Source organism: Salvelinus namaycush, chromosome 29, assembly GCF_016432855.1.
Source record: "Salvelinus namaycush isolate Seneca chromosome 29, SaNama_1.0, whole genome shotgun sequence".
Classification (NCBI taxonomy): Eukaryota; Metazoa; Chordata; class Actinopteri; order Salmoniformes; family Salmonidae; genus Salvelinus; species Salvelinus namaycush.
In genome coordinates this window covers 27,118,798-27,136,108 of record NC_052335.1, presented here as the reverse complement: position 1 = coordinate 27,136,108, position 17,311 = coordinate 27,118,798, and the positions used below count along the sequence as shown (strand labels likewise).

Sequence of the window (17,311 nt, the reverse complement as noted above, 5' to 3'; positions counted from 1 at the left end):
TTTTGAGCCTGTAATCGACCCACAAATGCTGATGCTCCAGATACTCAACTAGTCTAAAGAAGGCCAGTTTTATTGCTTCTTTAATCAGAACAATAGTTTTCAGCTGTGCTAACATAATTGCAAAAGGGTTTTCTAATGATCAATTAGCCTTTTAAAATGATAAACTTGGATTAGCTAACACAACGTGCCATTGGAACACAGGTGTGAAGGTTGCTGATAATGGGCCTCTGTAACGCCTATGTAGATATTCCATTAAAAATCAGCCGTTTCCAGCTACAATAGTCCATTACAACATTAACAATGTCTACACTGTATTTCTAATCAATTTGATGTTATTTGAATGGACAAAAAGTGCTTTTCTGTCAAAAACAAGGAGATTTCTAAGTGACCCAAAACTTTTGAATGGTATGTGTGTATGTTCGTGCACACACAAGTCCAGAATCAGCCAGATGTTCAATTTCCCAGGTTCCTTAAAGGTGCAATCCGGGATAGGTACATTCATTTTTCGACTTCATGAACTTTGAACTTGGTTTAACAATTTACTTTGTTAATGTAACAGTAAACACGGTATAGTTTAAAACATCCCTCAGCTGTTTATCAAAAAAAGCATGGGGGGGGGGGTGTGCATTGTTTGAATTACAGACTGTAGATTTAAATGATAATTCAGTCAGACGTTCTCAGAAGGCTAAGTAAAATAAAAGAGCTTAGATGGCATAAATCAAAAGCTGGGTATTTAATGGCGACTGTTGAAGGGACATCATAAAAGTCGGTCAATGCTATCTAGTTTGAAGTGGTGTGCACGTACCCCAGGGCCCTGAAGGCTGACTGGTCAAGGTGGACCTGCTGCCTGTTGGAGTTGAAACCCAGTTGGGGCCTCCAGTTACCCCTGCCACGGTTACCTCTCTCCCAGTCCCCAGGCTTCAGAACCTTCTCAGGCATCCTGAGGAAAGATTTTTGTAAGTAACATTTTTAGATTTTTCAAACAAATGAACAGTAACAAACAATCAACACCATACAATGTCAGAGCTCCATGAACAAAAAAATAAAGACAACACACATTTTAGACCCCACATGAGAAAATACAGCACATTCGGAAAGTAGTCAGACCCCTTCCCTTTTTCTACATTTTGTTACGTTACAGCCTTATTCTAAAATGTATTAAATTAACCCCCCCCCCTCAATCTACACACAATACCCCATAATGAAAAAGTGAAAATAGGTTTTAAAATGTTAGCACATTAACTTAAAATAAATAACAGAAATACCTTATTACATAAGTATTCAGACCCTTTGCTACAAGACTAAAAATATCAGCTTGGGTGCATCCTGTTTCCATTGATCATCCTTGAGATGTTTCTACAACTTGATTGGGGTTCACCTGTGGTAAATTCAATTGATTGGACATGATTTGGAAAGGCATACACCTGTCTATATAAGGTCCCACAGTTGACAGTGCATGTCAGAGCAAAAACCAAGCCATGAGGTCGAAGGAATTGTCCATAGAGTTCTGAGACAGGATTGTGTCAAGGCACTGATCTGGGAAAGGGTACTAAAACATTTCTGCAGCATTGAAGGTCCCCAAGAACACAGTGGCCTCCATCATTCTTAAATGGAAGAAACTTCTAACCACCAAGACTCTTCCTAGAGCTGGCTGCTCGGCCAAACTGAGCAATCGAGGGAGAAGTGCCTTGGTCAGGGAGGTGACCAAGAACCCGATGGTCACTCTGATAGAGCTCCAGAGTTCCTCTGTGGAGATGAGAGAACCTTCCAGAAGGACACCCATCTCTGCAGCATTCCACCAATCAGGTCTTTTATGGTAGAGTGGCCAGATGGAAGCCACTCCTCTGAAAAAGGCACATGAGAGCACACTTGGAGTTTGCCAAAAGGCACCTAAAGGACTCACAAGATTCTCTGGTCTGATAAAACAAAGACTAAACTCTTTGGCCTGAAAGCCAAGCGTCTCATCTGGAGGAAACCAGGCATCACCTGGCCAATACCATGCCGACAGTGACGCATGGTGGTAGCATCATGCTGTGGGGATGTTTTTCAGCGACAAGGACTGGGAGACTAGTCAGGATCGAGGGAATGATGAACCCAGCAAAGTACAGAGAGATCCTTGATGAAATCCTCCAGAGCGCTCAGGACCTCAGACTGGTGTGAAGGTTCACCTAACAGGACAGCGACCTGAAGCACACAGCCAAGACAACGCAGGAGTGGCTTCGGGACAAGTCTCTGAATGGTCCTCGAGTGGCCCAGCCAGAGCCCGAACTTGAACCCGATCAAACATCTCTGGAGAGACGTGAAAATAGCTGTGCACCCCATCCAACCTGACAGAGCTTGAGGGGATCTGCAGAGAAGAAGGGGATAAACTCCCCAAATACAGGCTTGCCAAGCTTGTAGCGTCATACCCAAGAAGACTCGAGGCTGTAATCGCTGACAAAGGTGCTTCAAAGTAGTACTGAGTAAATGGTCTAAATGCTTACGGTTATGTGATATTTCAGTTTTAGATTTTTAATACATTCGCAAACATGTCTAAAAATATGTTGTTGTCTTGTCATTATGGGGTATTGTGTGTAGATTGATGAGCAAATAAAACAATATATTTTAGAATAAGGCTTTAACGTAACAAAATGTGGAAAAAGTGAAGGTGATCTGAATACTTTCCAAATGCGCTGTACGTCCATGGTATCACATCAGGTAAAGATTGTTTTTATTTGAAGTCCATCAGGCCTTGCCAGACAGTGACGTTAAAGTGAGTGACTCATTCACTTAGCTCCCTAATTTGCTTACTGGTTGACTTTTTAGCGATTATCTACAGATAAATTATGAAAACATTCAAAGAATATGGTGAATCCTTCACCGCAGGAACAATAGGTAGGCTAGTGGAGAGATATCATATTTTGCACCAGAGTGAGGCTAAAAGAAACCAGCTTGAATTGTTAAGCCAATGATACTTATATGGTATATTCAAAGATAGACATATGTCAAGTGTTCACAACGGACTAGTCAACTGCTGCTTTCTGTGTAGCAAAGCCCCTGTCAAAGGCCTGCTTCATTCATGCCTGTATTGCAGATGGCTGAGAAAACGCCTCAAAATGAAGCTTGAAGCCTGTGGAAGTCAGCAGACTGCTACAGGATTCTTTGAAGGCCCAATGCAGTCAAAATTATTTTTTTCTTGTGTTTTATATCATATTGTACAACAGCTGATGAAACACTTTTGCGCCCCTTGGGCGGTAAGTTGGTCTGTTGATATCCCTCTAGTGGTGTAGGGGCTGTGCTTGGACAAAGTGGGTGGGCTAATATCCTGCCAAGATGGCCCTGTCCAGGGGTATCGTCGGACGGGGCCACAGAGTCCCCAGACCCAACCAGTCTCAGTCTCCAGTATCTATGCTGTAATAGTCTATGTGCCGGGGGGCTAGGGTCAGTCTGTTATATCTGGTGTAATTCTCCTGTGTGAATTCTCTGGTGTCCTGTGTGAATTTAAGTATGCTTCCTCCAATTCTCTCTCTCCCTCCCCACCCGGAGGACCTGAGCCCTAGGATCATGCCTCAGGACTACCTGGCCTGATGACTCCTTGCTGTCCCCAGTCCAACTGGTCGTGCTGCTGCTCCAGTTCTGCCTGCGGCTAAGGAACCCTGAACTGTTCACCGGACGCGCTACCTTGTCCCAGACCTGCTGTTTTCCACTCTCTCTCCCTACCACAACTTCTGTCTCGACCTCTGAACGATCGGCTATGAAAAGTCAACTGACATTTACTCCTGATGTATTGACAGGTTGCACCCTCTAAAACCACTGTGATTATTATTTGACCCTGCTGGTCATCTATGAACGTTTGAACATCTTGAAGAACAATCTGGCCTTAAATGGCCATGTACTCTCATAATCTCCACCCAGCACAGCCAGAAGAGGACTGGCCACCCCTCAGAGCCTGGTTCCTCTCTAGGTTTCTTCCCAGGTTCCTGCCTTCCTAGGGAGTTTTTCCTAGCCACTGTGTTTCCACATTTTCGTTGCTTGCTGATTGAGGTTTTAGGCTGGGTTTCTGTATAGCACTTTGTGCCCTCTGCTGATCTAAAAAGGGCTTTATAAATACATTTGATTGATTAAAAGTTCTTTTTTTTTTTTTTCATCTGTTTTTTTCCCCCGGTTTAAAATACAATCTAGCATTAGAATGTACTAGACGGCCACCAACATAGAATAGAGATTGTTTGGCAAAAATGTCAACCTGGGGGGGAGCCTGGCTGGCTACATGTGTTTGTGGAAAACACTGAGAATATACACCAGGTGTTATACACACAGTAAGATTATATACAACACCGATGCAATGGGAACATGTTAATTATAAAAAAATATGTATTATAATAACTATATATATATATATATACACATTTAAAAAAGCTATTAACTTACTTAGCTCCAGGAAGAATGACAGCCTTGAACACAAAGGTCTCTCCGTACTGTGGGTCCTTATATTTCACTCTGCCAAGATAAAAAGGAACAATTTACACATTTATAAAACTGCATTTTTGCTACAATTGATTTTATGAATTATTAATGTGTTAGTTTATATCGGAACGTAACCTGTATTTAGCCTTAGTGAAAACAGAAAAAATTATTTTCGAGAACATGGATCCCTAAGACTACAGGCAAAGCTGACCCCAAACCTTGCATTGGCAATATATTCAATAACCATCCTGTCCCAAGGAGAAATACAGTGAGCCATGGTATTATCATCCTCCGATAATCCAGCGCTGGTCATAGAAAACGGTATCAATTCAAATTTGGCATGAGTCTTGTTCCAGCTCAGTGTGAATGAGGGACACGTCTTCAAAACGGCCCCCTATATCTGGTCAAAAGTAATGAACTATATAGGGAGCCATTTGGGACGCAGACCCGGTGTGAATGAAAGAGTCTCAGCTTCTCTTAGAACTGACCCCCCAGAGGGCCAGCAGGTCATTTCATCTAAGGACCCAGTGACAGTTGCAGCCCTCTTGTGGTAAATGAGAGTCTGAAGTCGACCATTGTAGCAGAAAAATTTGAATTTAGTTTCACACAGAAGTTGACCTTCGACTTCGCCTCCTGGTCGAGATCAATCACGAAGTGTTAGGCAGGAATGTGAACTTACGACTTAACACTAAGGATTGTCAACTTGCCCTTCCGGTGAAAATTCTTATGGAATTCAGCCTGTGTACAGCCAGATATGGTGAAACATTCAAGTATGAATCAATTGTAGCTTCCATCTAATTTAATTGTGGCAGATAAAAGGCTGTGCGTGATGACATAGGGCACATAAAAAAATCACTTTTGTGGTTATAGTCCCATGTACCGAATACAAAATTACAAGTTAAATGGGTTTCCATCACATTTTCAACTCTACTGATGGTTCTCACAAAAAAAGGCTTGCGTTATATAGCGAGTGTACCCACTCTGGTATTGGCATGTGTGCTCTAGCCAACAGCATGCAGGGCAGATGCAGTACTCTATCTACGCCGCTGTTGGCTACAGCATATGTATAGCCTACATGAGATTATTATGGACAAAAGAGCAAGAATATTTTTGTCAAAAACGGCAGCCAAGCGTCGATGAACATGTCAGCAGAATAAGACCCTCAATATTTATTGAAAAAGAGCGTCAAGCTCATCACCTTACACTTTCTCCACCCTGTGAAGTTCATAATTTATTTAATTTGTAGCCTAATAAACTGCATACTTTCCCTAGTGGGAGGACCACACAACATGTCATCACGTGACTCCAAATTTACTTTGTCGACATTTGGAAAATGTACATAAAAAGGTTCTGTTTCCATCAAGCCTGTCAAGACATTTTTTATCCTACAATTACTTAACTCACATAAAAAAGGTTGGATGGAAACCTGGTTAATGGGACTATGGAAGAACAAATATTGGGCCGCGGACCAGACTGAACACCATTTTGGTTACGTATACTGTTAACTCGAAATGACACAACGACAAGGTTCCAGTTTAACAAAGTTTACTATACTATATGAACACACTACAAGGTAGCCATTACACTCCAGGCTAGGTCCATCAACCACTAGACTTCCTGCGCATGCGCACTCTTGACTGAGTGATAGCCCCGTAATAACAGAAATACAGGGATACTTAAAACATGAACTTAACATATACCCCCTGGGAACCACCAACTGAATGAACAGAGGTTGTGAGGGTAAAATATGAGTCCTTACCCAATGGCAGTGTTCTGTGCAATGTCCCGCAGCATGGGGATGGGAGACTGCACTGGCCTAACAAATGAGGTTTCACAGTCATAGGTTAGCCAGGATTCTCTCCACAGAAGGATAGATAAATGGTAACTTCTAAAATGTATGATAATAAAATAGATATTCCTTACTTATCTGGTAGGATAGGGTCTTCGTCAAGATTTAATGTACCTTGAATTCCATGGCATAGTTCTGCTGGCATCTCAGTGCCCTGAGGAAAACACACACAGCAATGTTAATATCATACTATATTTAAGCAATAAGGCCCAAGGAGGTGTGGTATATGGCCAATATACCACGGTTAAGGGTTGTTTTTAAGCACAACGCAACGCGGAGTATATATATTGGCCATATATCACAAACCCCTAAGGTGCCTTATTGCTATTATAAACTGGTTAACAATGTAATTAGAGCAGTAAAAATAAAATGGTATACGGTCTGATATTCCACGGCTGTCAGCCAATCAGCATTCAGGACTCGAACCACCCAGTTTATAATACACTATACAATAAACTATTAATTGATCAGGCTGCAGGGACATGGCTTTACATACCTCATGAGATTCTCCATGGTACAGTTCCTGGATGAAGTCACAGCAAGGATGAGACTTCCCAACAAACAGCATATCACTGCCAAGGCTGTTCCTCTTGTCTGAAAGAAAGAGAGAAAACATCAGCTGGAGTGACTGACAGTCAATATTCAAAACGATTCCTAAAAGGGAGTTCTTTACATAATAAAACTATTGATTAGAACTAACACCAAGGTCATTCAAGATACACATTGCTATGTGAGTTCAATTAGTAATTTCACAGGTGGAGTACTTCAGTAATAAAGTAATGTTATACAGGTCATTCAGAAAGTATTTGACCCTTTCTCCACATTTTGTTCAGTTAGAGCCTTATTCTAAGATGGATTAATAAAATATCTACACACAATACCAAAAGTTGGCCAATTTAAAATAACAGAAATACTTTAATTACATAAGCATTTAGACCCTTTGCTATGAGACTCGAAATTGAGTTCAGGTGCATCCTTAAGATCTCTCCACAACTTGGAGTCCACCTGTGGTAAATTCAATTGATTGGACATGATTTGGAAAGGCACACACCTGTCTATATAAGGTCCCACGGTTGACAGTGCATTTCAGTGCAAAAACCAAGCCAAAGGCCTCCCGGGTGGCGCAGTGGTCTAGGGCACTGCATCGCAGCGCTAGCTGTGCCACCAGAGACTATGGGTTCGCGCCCAGGCTCTGTCGCAGCCGGCCGCGACCGGGAGGTCTGTGGGGCGACGCACAATTGGCCTAGCGTTGTCCGGGTTAGGGAGGGTTTGGCCGGTAGGGATATCCTTGTCTCATCGCACACCAGCGACTCCTGTGGCGGGCTGGGCGCAGTGTGCGCTAACCAAGGTAGCAAGGTGCACGGTGTTTCCTCCGACACATTGGTGTGGCTGGCTTCCGGGTTGGAGGCGCGCTGTGTTAAGAAGCAGTGCGGCTTGGTTGGGTTGTGTTTCGGAGGACGCATGGCTTTCGACCTTCGTCTCTCCCAAGCCCGTACGGGAGTTGTAGCGATGAGACAAGATAGTAATTACTAACAATTGGATACCACGAAATTGGGGGTAAAATTTATTAAAAAAAATAAATAAAAAAAAAACAAGCCATGAGGTTGAAGGAATTGTCCATAGAGCTCCGAGACAGGATTGTGTCGAGGATCAAATCTGGGGAAGGGTACCGAAAAGTTTCTGCAGCATTGAAGGTCCCCAAAAACAGTGGCCCCCATCATTCTTAAATGGAAGAAGTTTGGAACCACCAAGACTCTTCCAAGAGCTGTCTGCCTGACCAAACTGAGCAATCAAGGGGAGAAGGGCCTTGGTCAAGGGGTGACCAAGAACCCGATGGTCACTCTGGCAGAGCTCCAGAAGAAACATCTCTGCAGTACTCCACCAAATCAGTCCTTTATGGTAGAGTGGCCAGAAAGAAGCCACTTCAGTAAAAAGGCACATGACAGCCCGCTTGGAGTTTGCCAAAAGGCATCTAAAGGACTCTCAGACCATGACAAACAAGATTCTCTGGTCTGATCAAAAGATTGAACTGTTTTGCCTGAATGCCAAGTGTCACGTCTGGAGGAAACCTGGCACCATCCCTACGGTGAAGCATGGTGGTGGCAGCATGCTGCGGGGATGTTTTTCAGCAGCAGGGACTGGTCTGGATCGAGGGAAAGATTGTACTTTTTTTTTTTTATTGAACTTTTCAGGGATCCCTTATCCCTGAAAAGTTTGGATGAATAGCGTGCCCTGAGTGAACTGCCTACTACTCTCCTACTCCCAGATGCTAATATATGCAAATTATTATTACTATTGGATAGAAAACTCTGAAGTTTCTAAAACTGTTTGAATGATGTCTGTGAGTATAACAGAACTCATATGGCAAGCAAAAACCTGAGAAAAATCCAAACAGGAAGTGGGAATTCTGAGGCTGGTCGATTTAACTCATCGCCTTTTGAAATCCCAGTGGGATATGGATCTGTTTGCACTTCCCACCGCTTCCACTAGATGTCAACAGTCTGTAGAACGTTGAATGAAGCTTCTACTGTGATGTTGAGCCGGGTGGGAGCTGTTTGAGTCAGTAGTCTGGCAGAGAGCCAGGTCCTGGTCACGCGCATTCCACATGATATCGACTTGCGTTCCATTACTTCTATTAACACAAAGCAATTCTCCGGTTGGAAAGTTTTTGAGTATTTATAATAACAACATCCTAAAGATTGATTCTATACTTAGTTTGACAAGTTTATTCAACCTGTAATATAACTTTTTGAAGTTTTCATCCGAAGTTCGCCTGGACCTGCACGGGCGTTTGGATATGTGTACTAAACGTGCTAACAAAAGTAGCTACTTGGACACAAATAATGGACATTATCGAACAAAACAATAATTTATTGTGGAACTAGGATTCCTGGGAGTGCATTCTGGTGAAGATCAAAGGTAAGGGAATATTTATAATGTAATTTCGTATTTCTGTTGACTCCAACATGGCGGAGAAATGTTGTTGCTATCTGAGCGTCGTCTCAGATTATTGCATGGTTTTCTTTTTCCGTAAAGTTTTTTTGAAATCTGACACAGCAGTTGCATTAAGAACAAGTGTATCTTTAATTCTATGTAAAACATGTATCTTTTATCAAAGTTTATGATGAGTATTTCTGTTATTTAATGTGGCTCTCTGCAATATCTCTGGATATTTTGGCGGCATTTCTAAATATGGCGCCAATGTAAAGTGAGATTTTTGGATATAAATATGCACATTATCGAACAAAACATACATGTATTGTGTAACATGATGTCCTATGAGTGTCATCTGATGAAGATCAAAGGTTAGTGATGAATTTTATCTCTATTTCTGCTTTTTGTGACTCCCATCTTTGGCTGGGAAAATGGCTGTGTTTTTTGGACTTGGCGGTGATCTAACATAATCATATGTTGTGTTTTCACTGTAAAGCATTATTTTTTTATTTTTATTTTTTTATTTTTTTTTAAATCGGACACGATGGGTAGATTAACAAGATGTTTATCTTTCATTTGCTGTATTGGACTTGTTAATGTGTGAAAGTTACATATTTTTTAATTTCCCGCGCTGCCTTTTCAGCGGAATGTTGTCGAGGGGTTCCGCTAGCGGAACGTGTGTCCTAGAAAGGTTAACTAGGCAAGTCAGTTAAGAACAAATTCGTATTTACAATGATGGCCTACACCAGCCAAACCCGTACAACGCGAGGCCAATTGTACGCTGCCCTATGGGACTCCCAATTACGGCCGGTTGTGATACAGCCTGGATTCGAACCAGGGTGTCTGCAGTGACGCCTCTAGCACTGACCACTGTGCCACTCAGGAGCCCCTAGAGAGCTCCTTGATGAAAACCTGCTCCAGAGAGCTCAGGACCTCAGACTGGAACGAAAATTCACCGAAAAGGACAACGACCCTAAGCACACAGCCAAGACAATGCAGGAGTGGCTTCGGGACAAGTTTCAATGTCCTTGAGTGGTCCAGCCAGAGCCCGAACTTGAACACGATTTAACATCTCTGGAGAGACCTGAAAATAGCTGTGTAGAGATGCCCCCTATCCAACCTGACAGAGCTTGAGAGGATCTGCAGAGAAGAACGGGAGAAACTCCCCAAATACAGGTGTGCCAAGCTTGTAGCGTCATACCCAAGAAGACTCGAGGATGTAATCACTGCCAAAGGTGCTTCAACAAAGTACTGAGTAAAGGGTCTGAATACTTATGTAAATGTAATCATTTTATTTATAATACATTAGCTCAAATTTCTAAAAACATGTTTTCGCTTTGACATTATGGGGTATTGTGTGTAGATTGATGAGGGATTATTACTTTATTTAATCCATTTTAGAATAAGGCTGTAACGTAACAAAATGTGGAAAAAGTCAAGGGGTCTGAATACTTTCCGAATGCATTGTACATTCATCTTCTAAAGTTGTGTTCGTCACACTTGAAATATTTAATGAATAAAGTACTGTAACTGTACTACTGTGATACATATTCTGAAGGAGTCGTTTACAATGGTGGATTGAAGTTGAAGAATCCCATTACTCACTTTCCTCTGGAGAAAGGTTTGGGTAGACTTCAGCCAGGGCTGCCCTCAGCCTGCGCTCATCCACGAAGGGAAGCAATGCAACACCTACACACAGAGGGGTAAACGCATTCAATCAAATGTATTTTATAAAGCCCTTTTTAAAATCAGCAGTAATGCTTTACAGTTACCAGGCCTGGACCCCAAAGAGCAAGCAATGCAGTGAGTATATCATTCAGGACATAAACTAACCACCTGCATTCACTGCCATGTCAAGGTGTTCCGTTTAAATAGTCCATTATTCTGTTGACTTACCCTGCCAAGCGTATTTCTTTCCATTCAAGTCAATGGCAAAGTCATCAGGGTAGAAGTCAATGATGGAGGATTCCTGTTGGAGACGAAGCGACAGGTTAAGAAAACATGAGTGACAGAGCAGTTAAATCAACTTCTATGATCATAACATTGGTCACACTTTATTTGGATAGTCCCCTACATAGAAAATCTATCAGTTCCACATCTATGGTCCCTTATAGATTAGCTACATATGCTCAGACTACGCTGAAAAATAGTTAACATTTTAAAATGAAGTGAAACTTACTGGGTTGCTCATGAGTGACCGCCATGTTTGGGGCAGGAAGTTTCCACTGGCGGCAGGGAAGACACCCATCAGCTGTTCCAGGGGCTTGAACTGAAACGCAGGAACATTAGACCACACAAAACAGGCAGGCCTAACAATGGGAGAGAGAGAAGCCTGACGTCCTCCATTCTTACCGGCTTGGTCCCAAGCTCAAAGTCGGTGAACATGCCTTTGATGTCTTTGAAGTCCGAGGCAAATGGGGCGTAGTGGAACGGGAAGTACCACTTCCAGGACGCGCACCCCTGTCAATCAACACAGTTAATGAGACGACCAGGAGAAATGATCCTCCAATAACGGAATTTCCACTGACAGTGATTCAATTACTAGCTAGCTAGGGGTTCACTTATTCCAGATTTTACTTTACTTTTCATGTATTTACATAAATGACTGAATTCAACATTAGGAAAATAGTAAATCATTACTTTGATTTATTTGCGTAAATAACTGACAATTCAACAGGAAACATTTGAATAGATAGCCTACTAAATAAGAATGCCCAGGGATGAATAAATATCCCCTGGCCTAGGCCTACAGATGCGGTCAAATATATTGCACCCTTGCAATTTACAATGTAGTGCATTGAGGGCAAAGAAACACTTGACTCAAACCACATGCATTCAAATTTGGAATAATTGAGTTCAGGCCATTGATGAATTTGAAGTTTAAAAAAAATCTCAATATCAGTTTAGATGTTTTCTTCTTGGTCCTGTGCAGTTGTAAATCAAACAAATACATGTGTGAACAGCAAACGTTTTCTCAATTTCAATTCATTTTGAGAGAAAAATGGGGAGCCTATATGACCCTCTAATCTAGGTGACACTTGCCTGTGACTTAAAATAATTAAATGTCAGATTGCATACTTGGAAAACTGGTAGGCGAAGTAGAGGTCGTTAAACCATAAAGTTGAATCATTGGAAGGAATGGTGCAAATGGCTTGGAATTGGGTTTGGGAAGTCCGCCAACTGGCAAACGTACATGTCCCAAAACACTTTCCAATACCAGAGTTGATCAGGCTGTTAAGTGTGTCTTGTTGTCCCACTCCTCTTCAATGGCTGTGCAAAGTTGCTAGATATTGGCGGGAACTGGAACACAGTGCCGTACACGTCGATACAGAGCATCCCAAACATGCTCAATGGGTGACATGTCTGGTGAGTATGCAGGCCATGGAAGAACTGGGACATTTTCAGCTTCCAGGAATTGCTTACAGATCCTTGCAATATGGGGTTGTGCATTATCATGCTGAAACATCAGGTGATGGTGGCGGATGAATGGCACGACAATGGGTGTCTGGATCTCGTCACGCTCTCTCTGCATTCCAATTGCTATCGATAAAATGCAATTGTGTTCGTAACTTTTGTCTGCCCATACCATAACCCCACCACCACCACGGGGCACTCTATTCACAACGTCGATGTCAGAAAACCTCTTGCCACACAACTTCATACACGCTGTCAGCCATCTGCCCGGTATAATTGAAACCGGGATTCATCCGTGAAGAGCACACTTCTCCAGCGTGCCAGTGGCCATCAAAGGTGAGCAATTGCCCACTTAAGTCAGTCAAGTTAAGACCCTGGTGAGCAGGACGAGCACTCAAAAGCTTCTCTGAGACTTTCAGTTTGCACAGAAATTCTTCGGGTGTGCAAACCCAGTTTCATCATCTGTCTGGGTGGCTGGTATCAGACGATCCCGCAGGTGAAGAAGCAGGATGTGGAGGTCCTGGGCTGGGGTGGTTACACGTGGTCTGCAGTTGTGAGACCAGTTGGACGTACTGCCAAATTCTCTAAAACGAAGGTGGCTTATGGTAAAGAAATGTACATAAAATTCTCTGGCAAAAGCTCTGGTGGACATTCTGGCAGTCAGCATGCCAATTGCACGCTCTCTCAAAACTTGAGACATTTCTGGCATTGTGTGACAAAACTGCACATTTAAGAGTGGCCTTTCATCCCCAGCACAAGGTGTACACGTGTAGTGCTGTTTAATCAGCTTCTCGATATGCCACACCTGTCAGGTGGATGGATTATCTTGGCAAAGGAGAAATGCTCACTAACAGGGATGTAGTGCTTTTGGTGGATCATTTATTTTAACTCATGAAACATGGGACCCACATTTTACATTTTTGTTCAGTGTATATTCAAATTATATTTGTGCAGGGGCAGATTTTTTTTATTTTTTTTATTTTTTTCAACCAAAGAATCCAGGCTTGAAACACTTATCCTTGGCTAGTGATTTACCATTTCAAAGTCACACCAATGGTTGACTGTTGGCTGGATGGAATGCTTTCAAAACTCGATCTTATTGGTCTATTAATACATTTACTGCATGGTGATGTCACCATGGAAGGCTCAAACTCCATCCCACCAAAAAAGGATAAAACTTTTCAAACAGCTCTTACACTAAAAGAGTATTATCATAATTTTCACAATATTATTCCAACCTCAGTGTGGGAATATTTATTTTTTATTGCACTGGGCCTTTAAAGGCAATTTTGTCGAGGCCATTATGTTAATTCTCCACTGTGCATGTTAACTTTTTCAAGTAAGACCTTGCAAGTAAGCATTTCATTAGATTGTGTACACTACATTGTATCCTGTGCATTTGAAAAATAAAAGTGGATTTGAATCAGAGTGGCATACCTGGTAGTAGTATCGGAGTACCCAGCAGAGACCCTCCACGTAGGACTTCACCACCTTTTTGCGGAAGTCATCGTCAGTCGCGTCAACGTCAAACTTGGTTTTGTAGTATCTTTGCTTCCAGCCATCCTCCCACAACCTAACACACATGGACAGTCATGTTCTATTGTAAGAGTGGGATGACAAAGCTATCTAAACAGCCAGCAAGGACAAAAGACTTGGGCCTCCTCAGAGTTCTATTGATTAGAAGGCCATACTCAGTCTTGCATGTCTATCACAATTCTGTGTAACATATACTATATGCAGTGCATTCTGAAAGTATTCAGATCTTGACTTTCTCCACTTTGTTACATGACAGCTTTATTCAAAAATTGATAAATTGTTTCCCCTCCATCTACACACAACAACCCACAATGAAAAAGCAAAAACAGGTTTAGAAGTTTTTGCAAATGTATAAAAAAAAGAAACTGAAATATTACATTCACATACATTTGAAGTCTGAAATTCACATACACTTAGGTTGGAGTCATTAAAACTTGTTTTTCAACCACTCCACAAATTTCTTGTTAACAAACTATAGTTTTAGCAAGTCGGTTAGGACACCTACTTTGTGCATGACAAGTAATTTTTCCAACAATTGTTTACAGATTATTTCACTTATAATATACTGTATCACAATTCCAGTGGGACAGAAGTTTACATACACTAAATTGACTGTGCCTTTAAACAGCTTGGAAAATTCCAGAAAATGATGTCATGGCTTTAGAAGCTTCTGGTAGGCTAATTGACATCATTTGAGTCAATTGGAGGTGTACCTGTGGATGTATTTCAAGGCCTACCTTCAAACTCAGTGCCTCTTTGCTTGACATCATGCGAAAATCAAAAGAAATCAGCCAAGACCTCAGGGGGAAAACAATTGTAGACCTCCACAAGTGTGGTTCATCCTTGGGAGCAATTTCCAAACGCCTGAAGGTACCACGTTCATCTGTACAAACAATAGTATGCAAGAACAAACACCATGGGACCATGCAGCCGTCATACCGCTCAGGAAGGAGACGCGTTCTGTCTCCTAGAGATGAACGTACTTTGGTGCAAAAAGTGCAAATCAGAACAACAGCAAAGGACCTTGTGAAGATGCTGGAGGAAACAGGTACAAAAGTATCTATATCCACAGTAAAACAAGTCCTATATCGACATAACCTGAAAGGCCGCTCAGCAAGGAAGAAGCCACTGCTCCAAAACCGCCATAAAAAAAGCCAGACTACGGTTGCAACTGCACATGGGGACAAAGATCGTACTTTTTGGAGAAATGTCTGTCCTCTGGTCTGATGAAACAAAAATAGAACTGTTTGGCCATAATGACCATCATTATGTTTGGAGGAAAAAGGGGGAGGCTTGCAAGCCGAAGAACACCATCCCAAACGTGAAGCATGGGGGTGGCAGCATCATGTTGTGGGGTGCTTTGCTGCAGGAGGGACTGGTGCACTTCACAAAATAGATGGCATCATGAGGCAGGAAAATTATGTGGATATATTGAAGCAACATCAAGACATCAGTCAGGAAGTTAAAGCTTGGTCTTCCAAATGGACAATGACCCCAAGCATACTTCCAAAGTTGTGGCAAAATGGCTTAAGGACAACAAAGTCAAGGTATTGGAGTGGCCATCACAAAGCCCTGACCTCAATCCCATAGAAAATTTGTGGGCAGAACTGAAAAAGCTTGTGCGAGCATGGATGCTTACAAACCTGACTCAGTTACACCAGCTCAGGATTCAATGTCAGGAATTGTGAAAAACTGAGTTTAAATGTATTTGGCTAAGGTGTATGTAAACTTCTGACTTCAACTGTAAGTATTTAGAAACACCTTTGGCAGCGATTACAGCCTCGAGTCTTCTTGGGTATAAACAATACAAGCTTTGCACACCTGTATTTGAAGAGTTCCTCCCATTCTTCTCTGCAGATCCTCTCAAGCTGTCAAGTTGGATGGGGCGTGTCACTGCACAGCTATTTTCAGGTCTCCCCAGAGATATTCGATCGGGTTCAAGTCCGGGCTCTGGCTGGGCCACTCAAGAACATTCAGAGACTACTCCTGCGTTGTCTTGGCTGTATGCTTAGGGTCGTTGTCTTGTTGGAAGGTGAACCTTCACCCCAGTCTGAGGTCCTGAGCGCTCTGGAGTAGGTTTTCATCAAGGATCTCTGTACTTTGCTCCGTTCATCTTTCCCTCAATCCAGACTAGTCTCCCAGTCCCCGCCTCTGAAAAACATCTCCACAGCATGCTGCCACCACCATGCTTCACCGTAGGGATGGTGCCAGGTTTACTCCAGACGTGACGCCTGGCATTCAGGCCAACGATTTCAATCTCGATTTTCATCTGACCAGTGAATCTTGTTTCTCATGGTCCGAGAGTCCTTTAGGTGCCTTCTGGCAAACTCCAAGCGGGCTGTCATGTGCCTTTTACTGAGGAGTGTCATCTGTCTGTCCACTGTACCGTAAAGACTTGATTGGTGTGGTGCTGCAGAAATGGTTGTCCTTCTGGAAGGTTCTCACATCTCCACAGAGGTACTCTGGAGCTCTGTCAGAGTGACCATCAGGTTCTTGGTCACCTCCCTGACCAAGGCCCTTCTCCCCGATTGCTCAGTTTGGCAGAGCAGCCAGCTCTAGGAAGTCTTGGTGGTTCCAAACTTCTTCCATTTAAGAATGATGGGAGGCCACTGTGTTCCTGGAGACCTTCAATGCTGCAGAAATGTTTTGGTGCCCTTCCCCAGATATGTGCCTCGACACAATCCTGTCTCGAAGCTCTACGGACAATTCCTTCGACCTCATGGCTTGGTTTTTGCTGTGACATGCACTGTCAACTGTGAGACATTTATAGACAGGTGTGTCTTTCCAAATCATGTCCAATCAATTGAATTTACCAAAGGTGGACTCCAATTCAATTGTAGAAACATCTCCTAGATGATCAATGGTAACAGGATGCACCCGAGCTCAATTTTGAGTCTCATAGCAGAGGGTCTGAATACCTATGTAAATACACTTTTTATTTTTTTATCTGTAATACATTCGCAAAAAAATCTAAAAACCTGTTTTCAGATTTGTAATTATAGGGTATTGTAGGGTATGTGTGTAGATTGATGACTTTTTGTAATATATATAAGGCTGTAATATAACAAAACATGGAAAAAGTCTAGGGTTCTGAATACTTAATAAAATCTCCAGACAAACATTGGCTGTAAAATG

At 42.3% G+C, this 17,311-nt stretch overlaps 1 protein-coding gene across 1 annotated transcript in view; it reads right to left on the bottom strand.

The window, feature by feature from the left end:
• LOC120024369 (5'-3' exoribonuclease 2-like) overlaps window positions 1-17,311 on the bottom strand; it is a 40,085-nt gene that overhangs the window by 11,727 nt on the left and 11,047 nt on the right. Inside the window, exons 18-27 of the mRNA XM_038968597.1 lie at window positions 14,078-14,213; window positions 11,579-11,686; window positions 11,406-11,495; window positions 11,123-11,195; window positions 10,832-10,915; window positions 6,789-6,886; window positions 6,367-6,446; window positions 6,203-6,259; window positions 4,408-4,476; window positions 806-940 (exon numbers count right to left, since the gene is read on the bottom strand). Coding sequence (XP_038824525.1) covers window positions 806-940; window positions 4,408-4,476; window positions 6,203-6,259; window positions 6,367-6,446; window positions 6,789-6,886; window positions 10,832-10,915; window positions 11,123-11,195; window positions 11,406-11,495; window positions 11,579-11,686; window positions 14,078-14,213 — 930 coding nt within the window. The remainder of the gene's footprint in view (window positions 1-805; window positions 941-4,407; window positions 4,477-6,202; window positions 6,260-6,366; window positions 6,447-6,788; window positions 6,887-10,831; window positions 10,916-11,122; window positions 11,196-11,405; window positions 11,496-11,578; window positions 11,687-14,077; window positions 14,214-17,311) is intronic.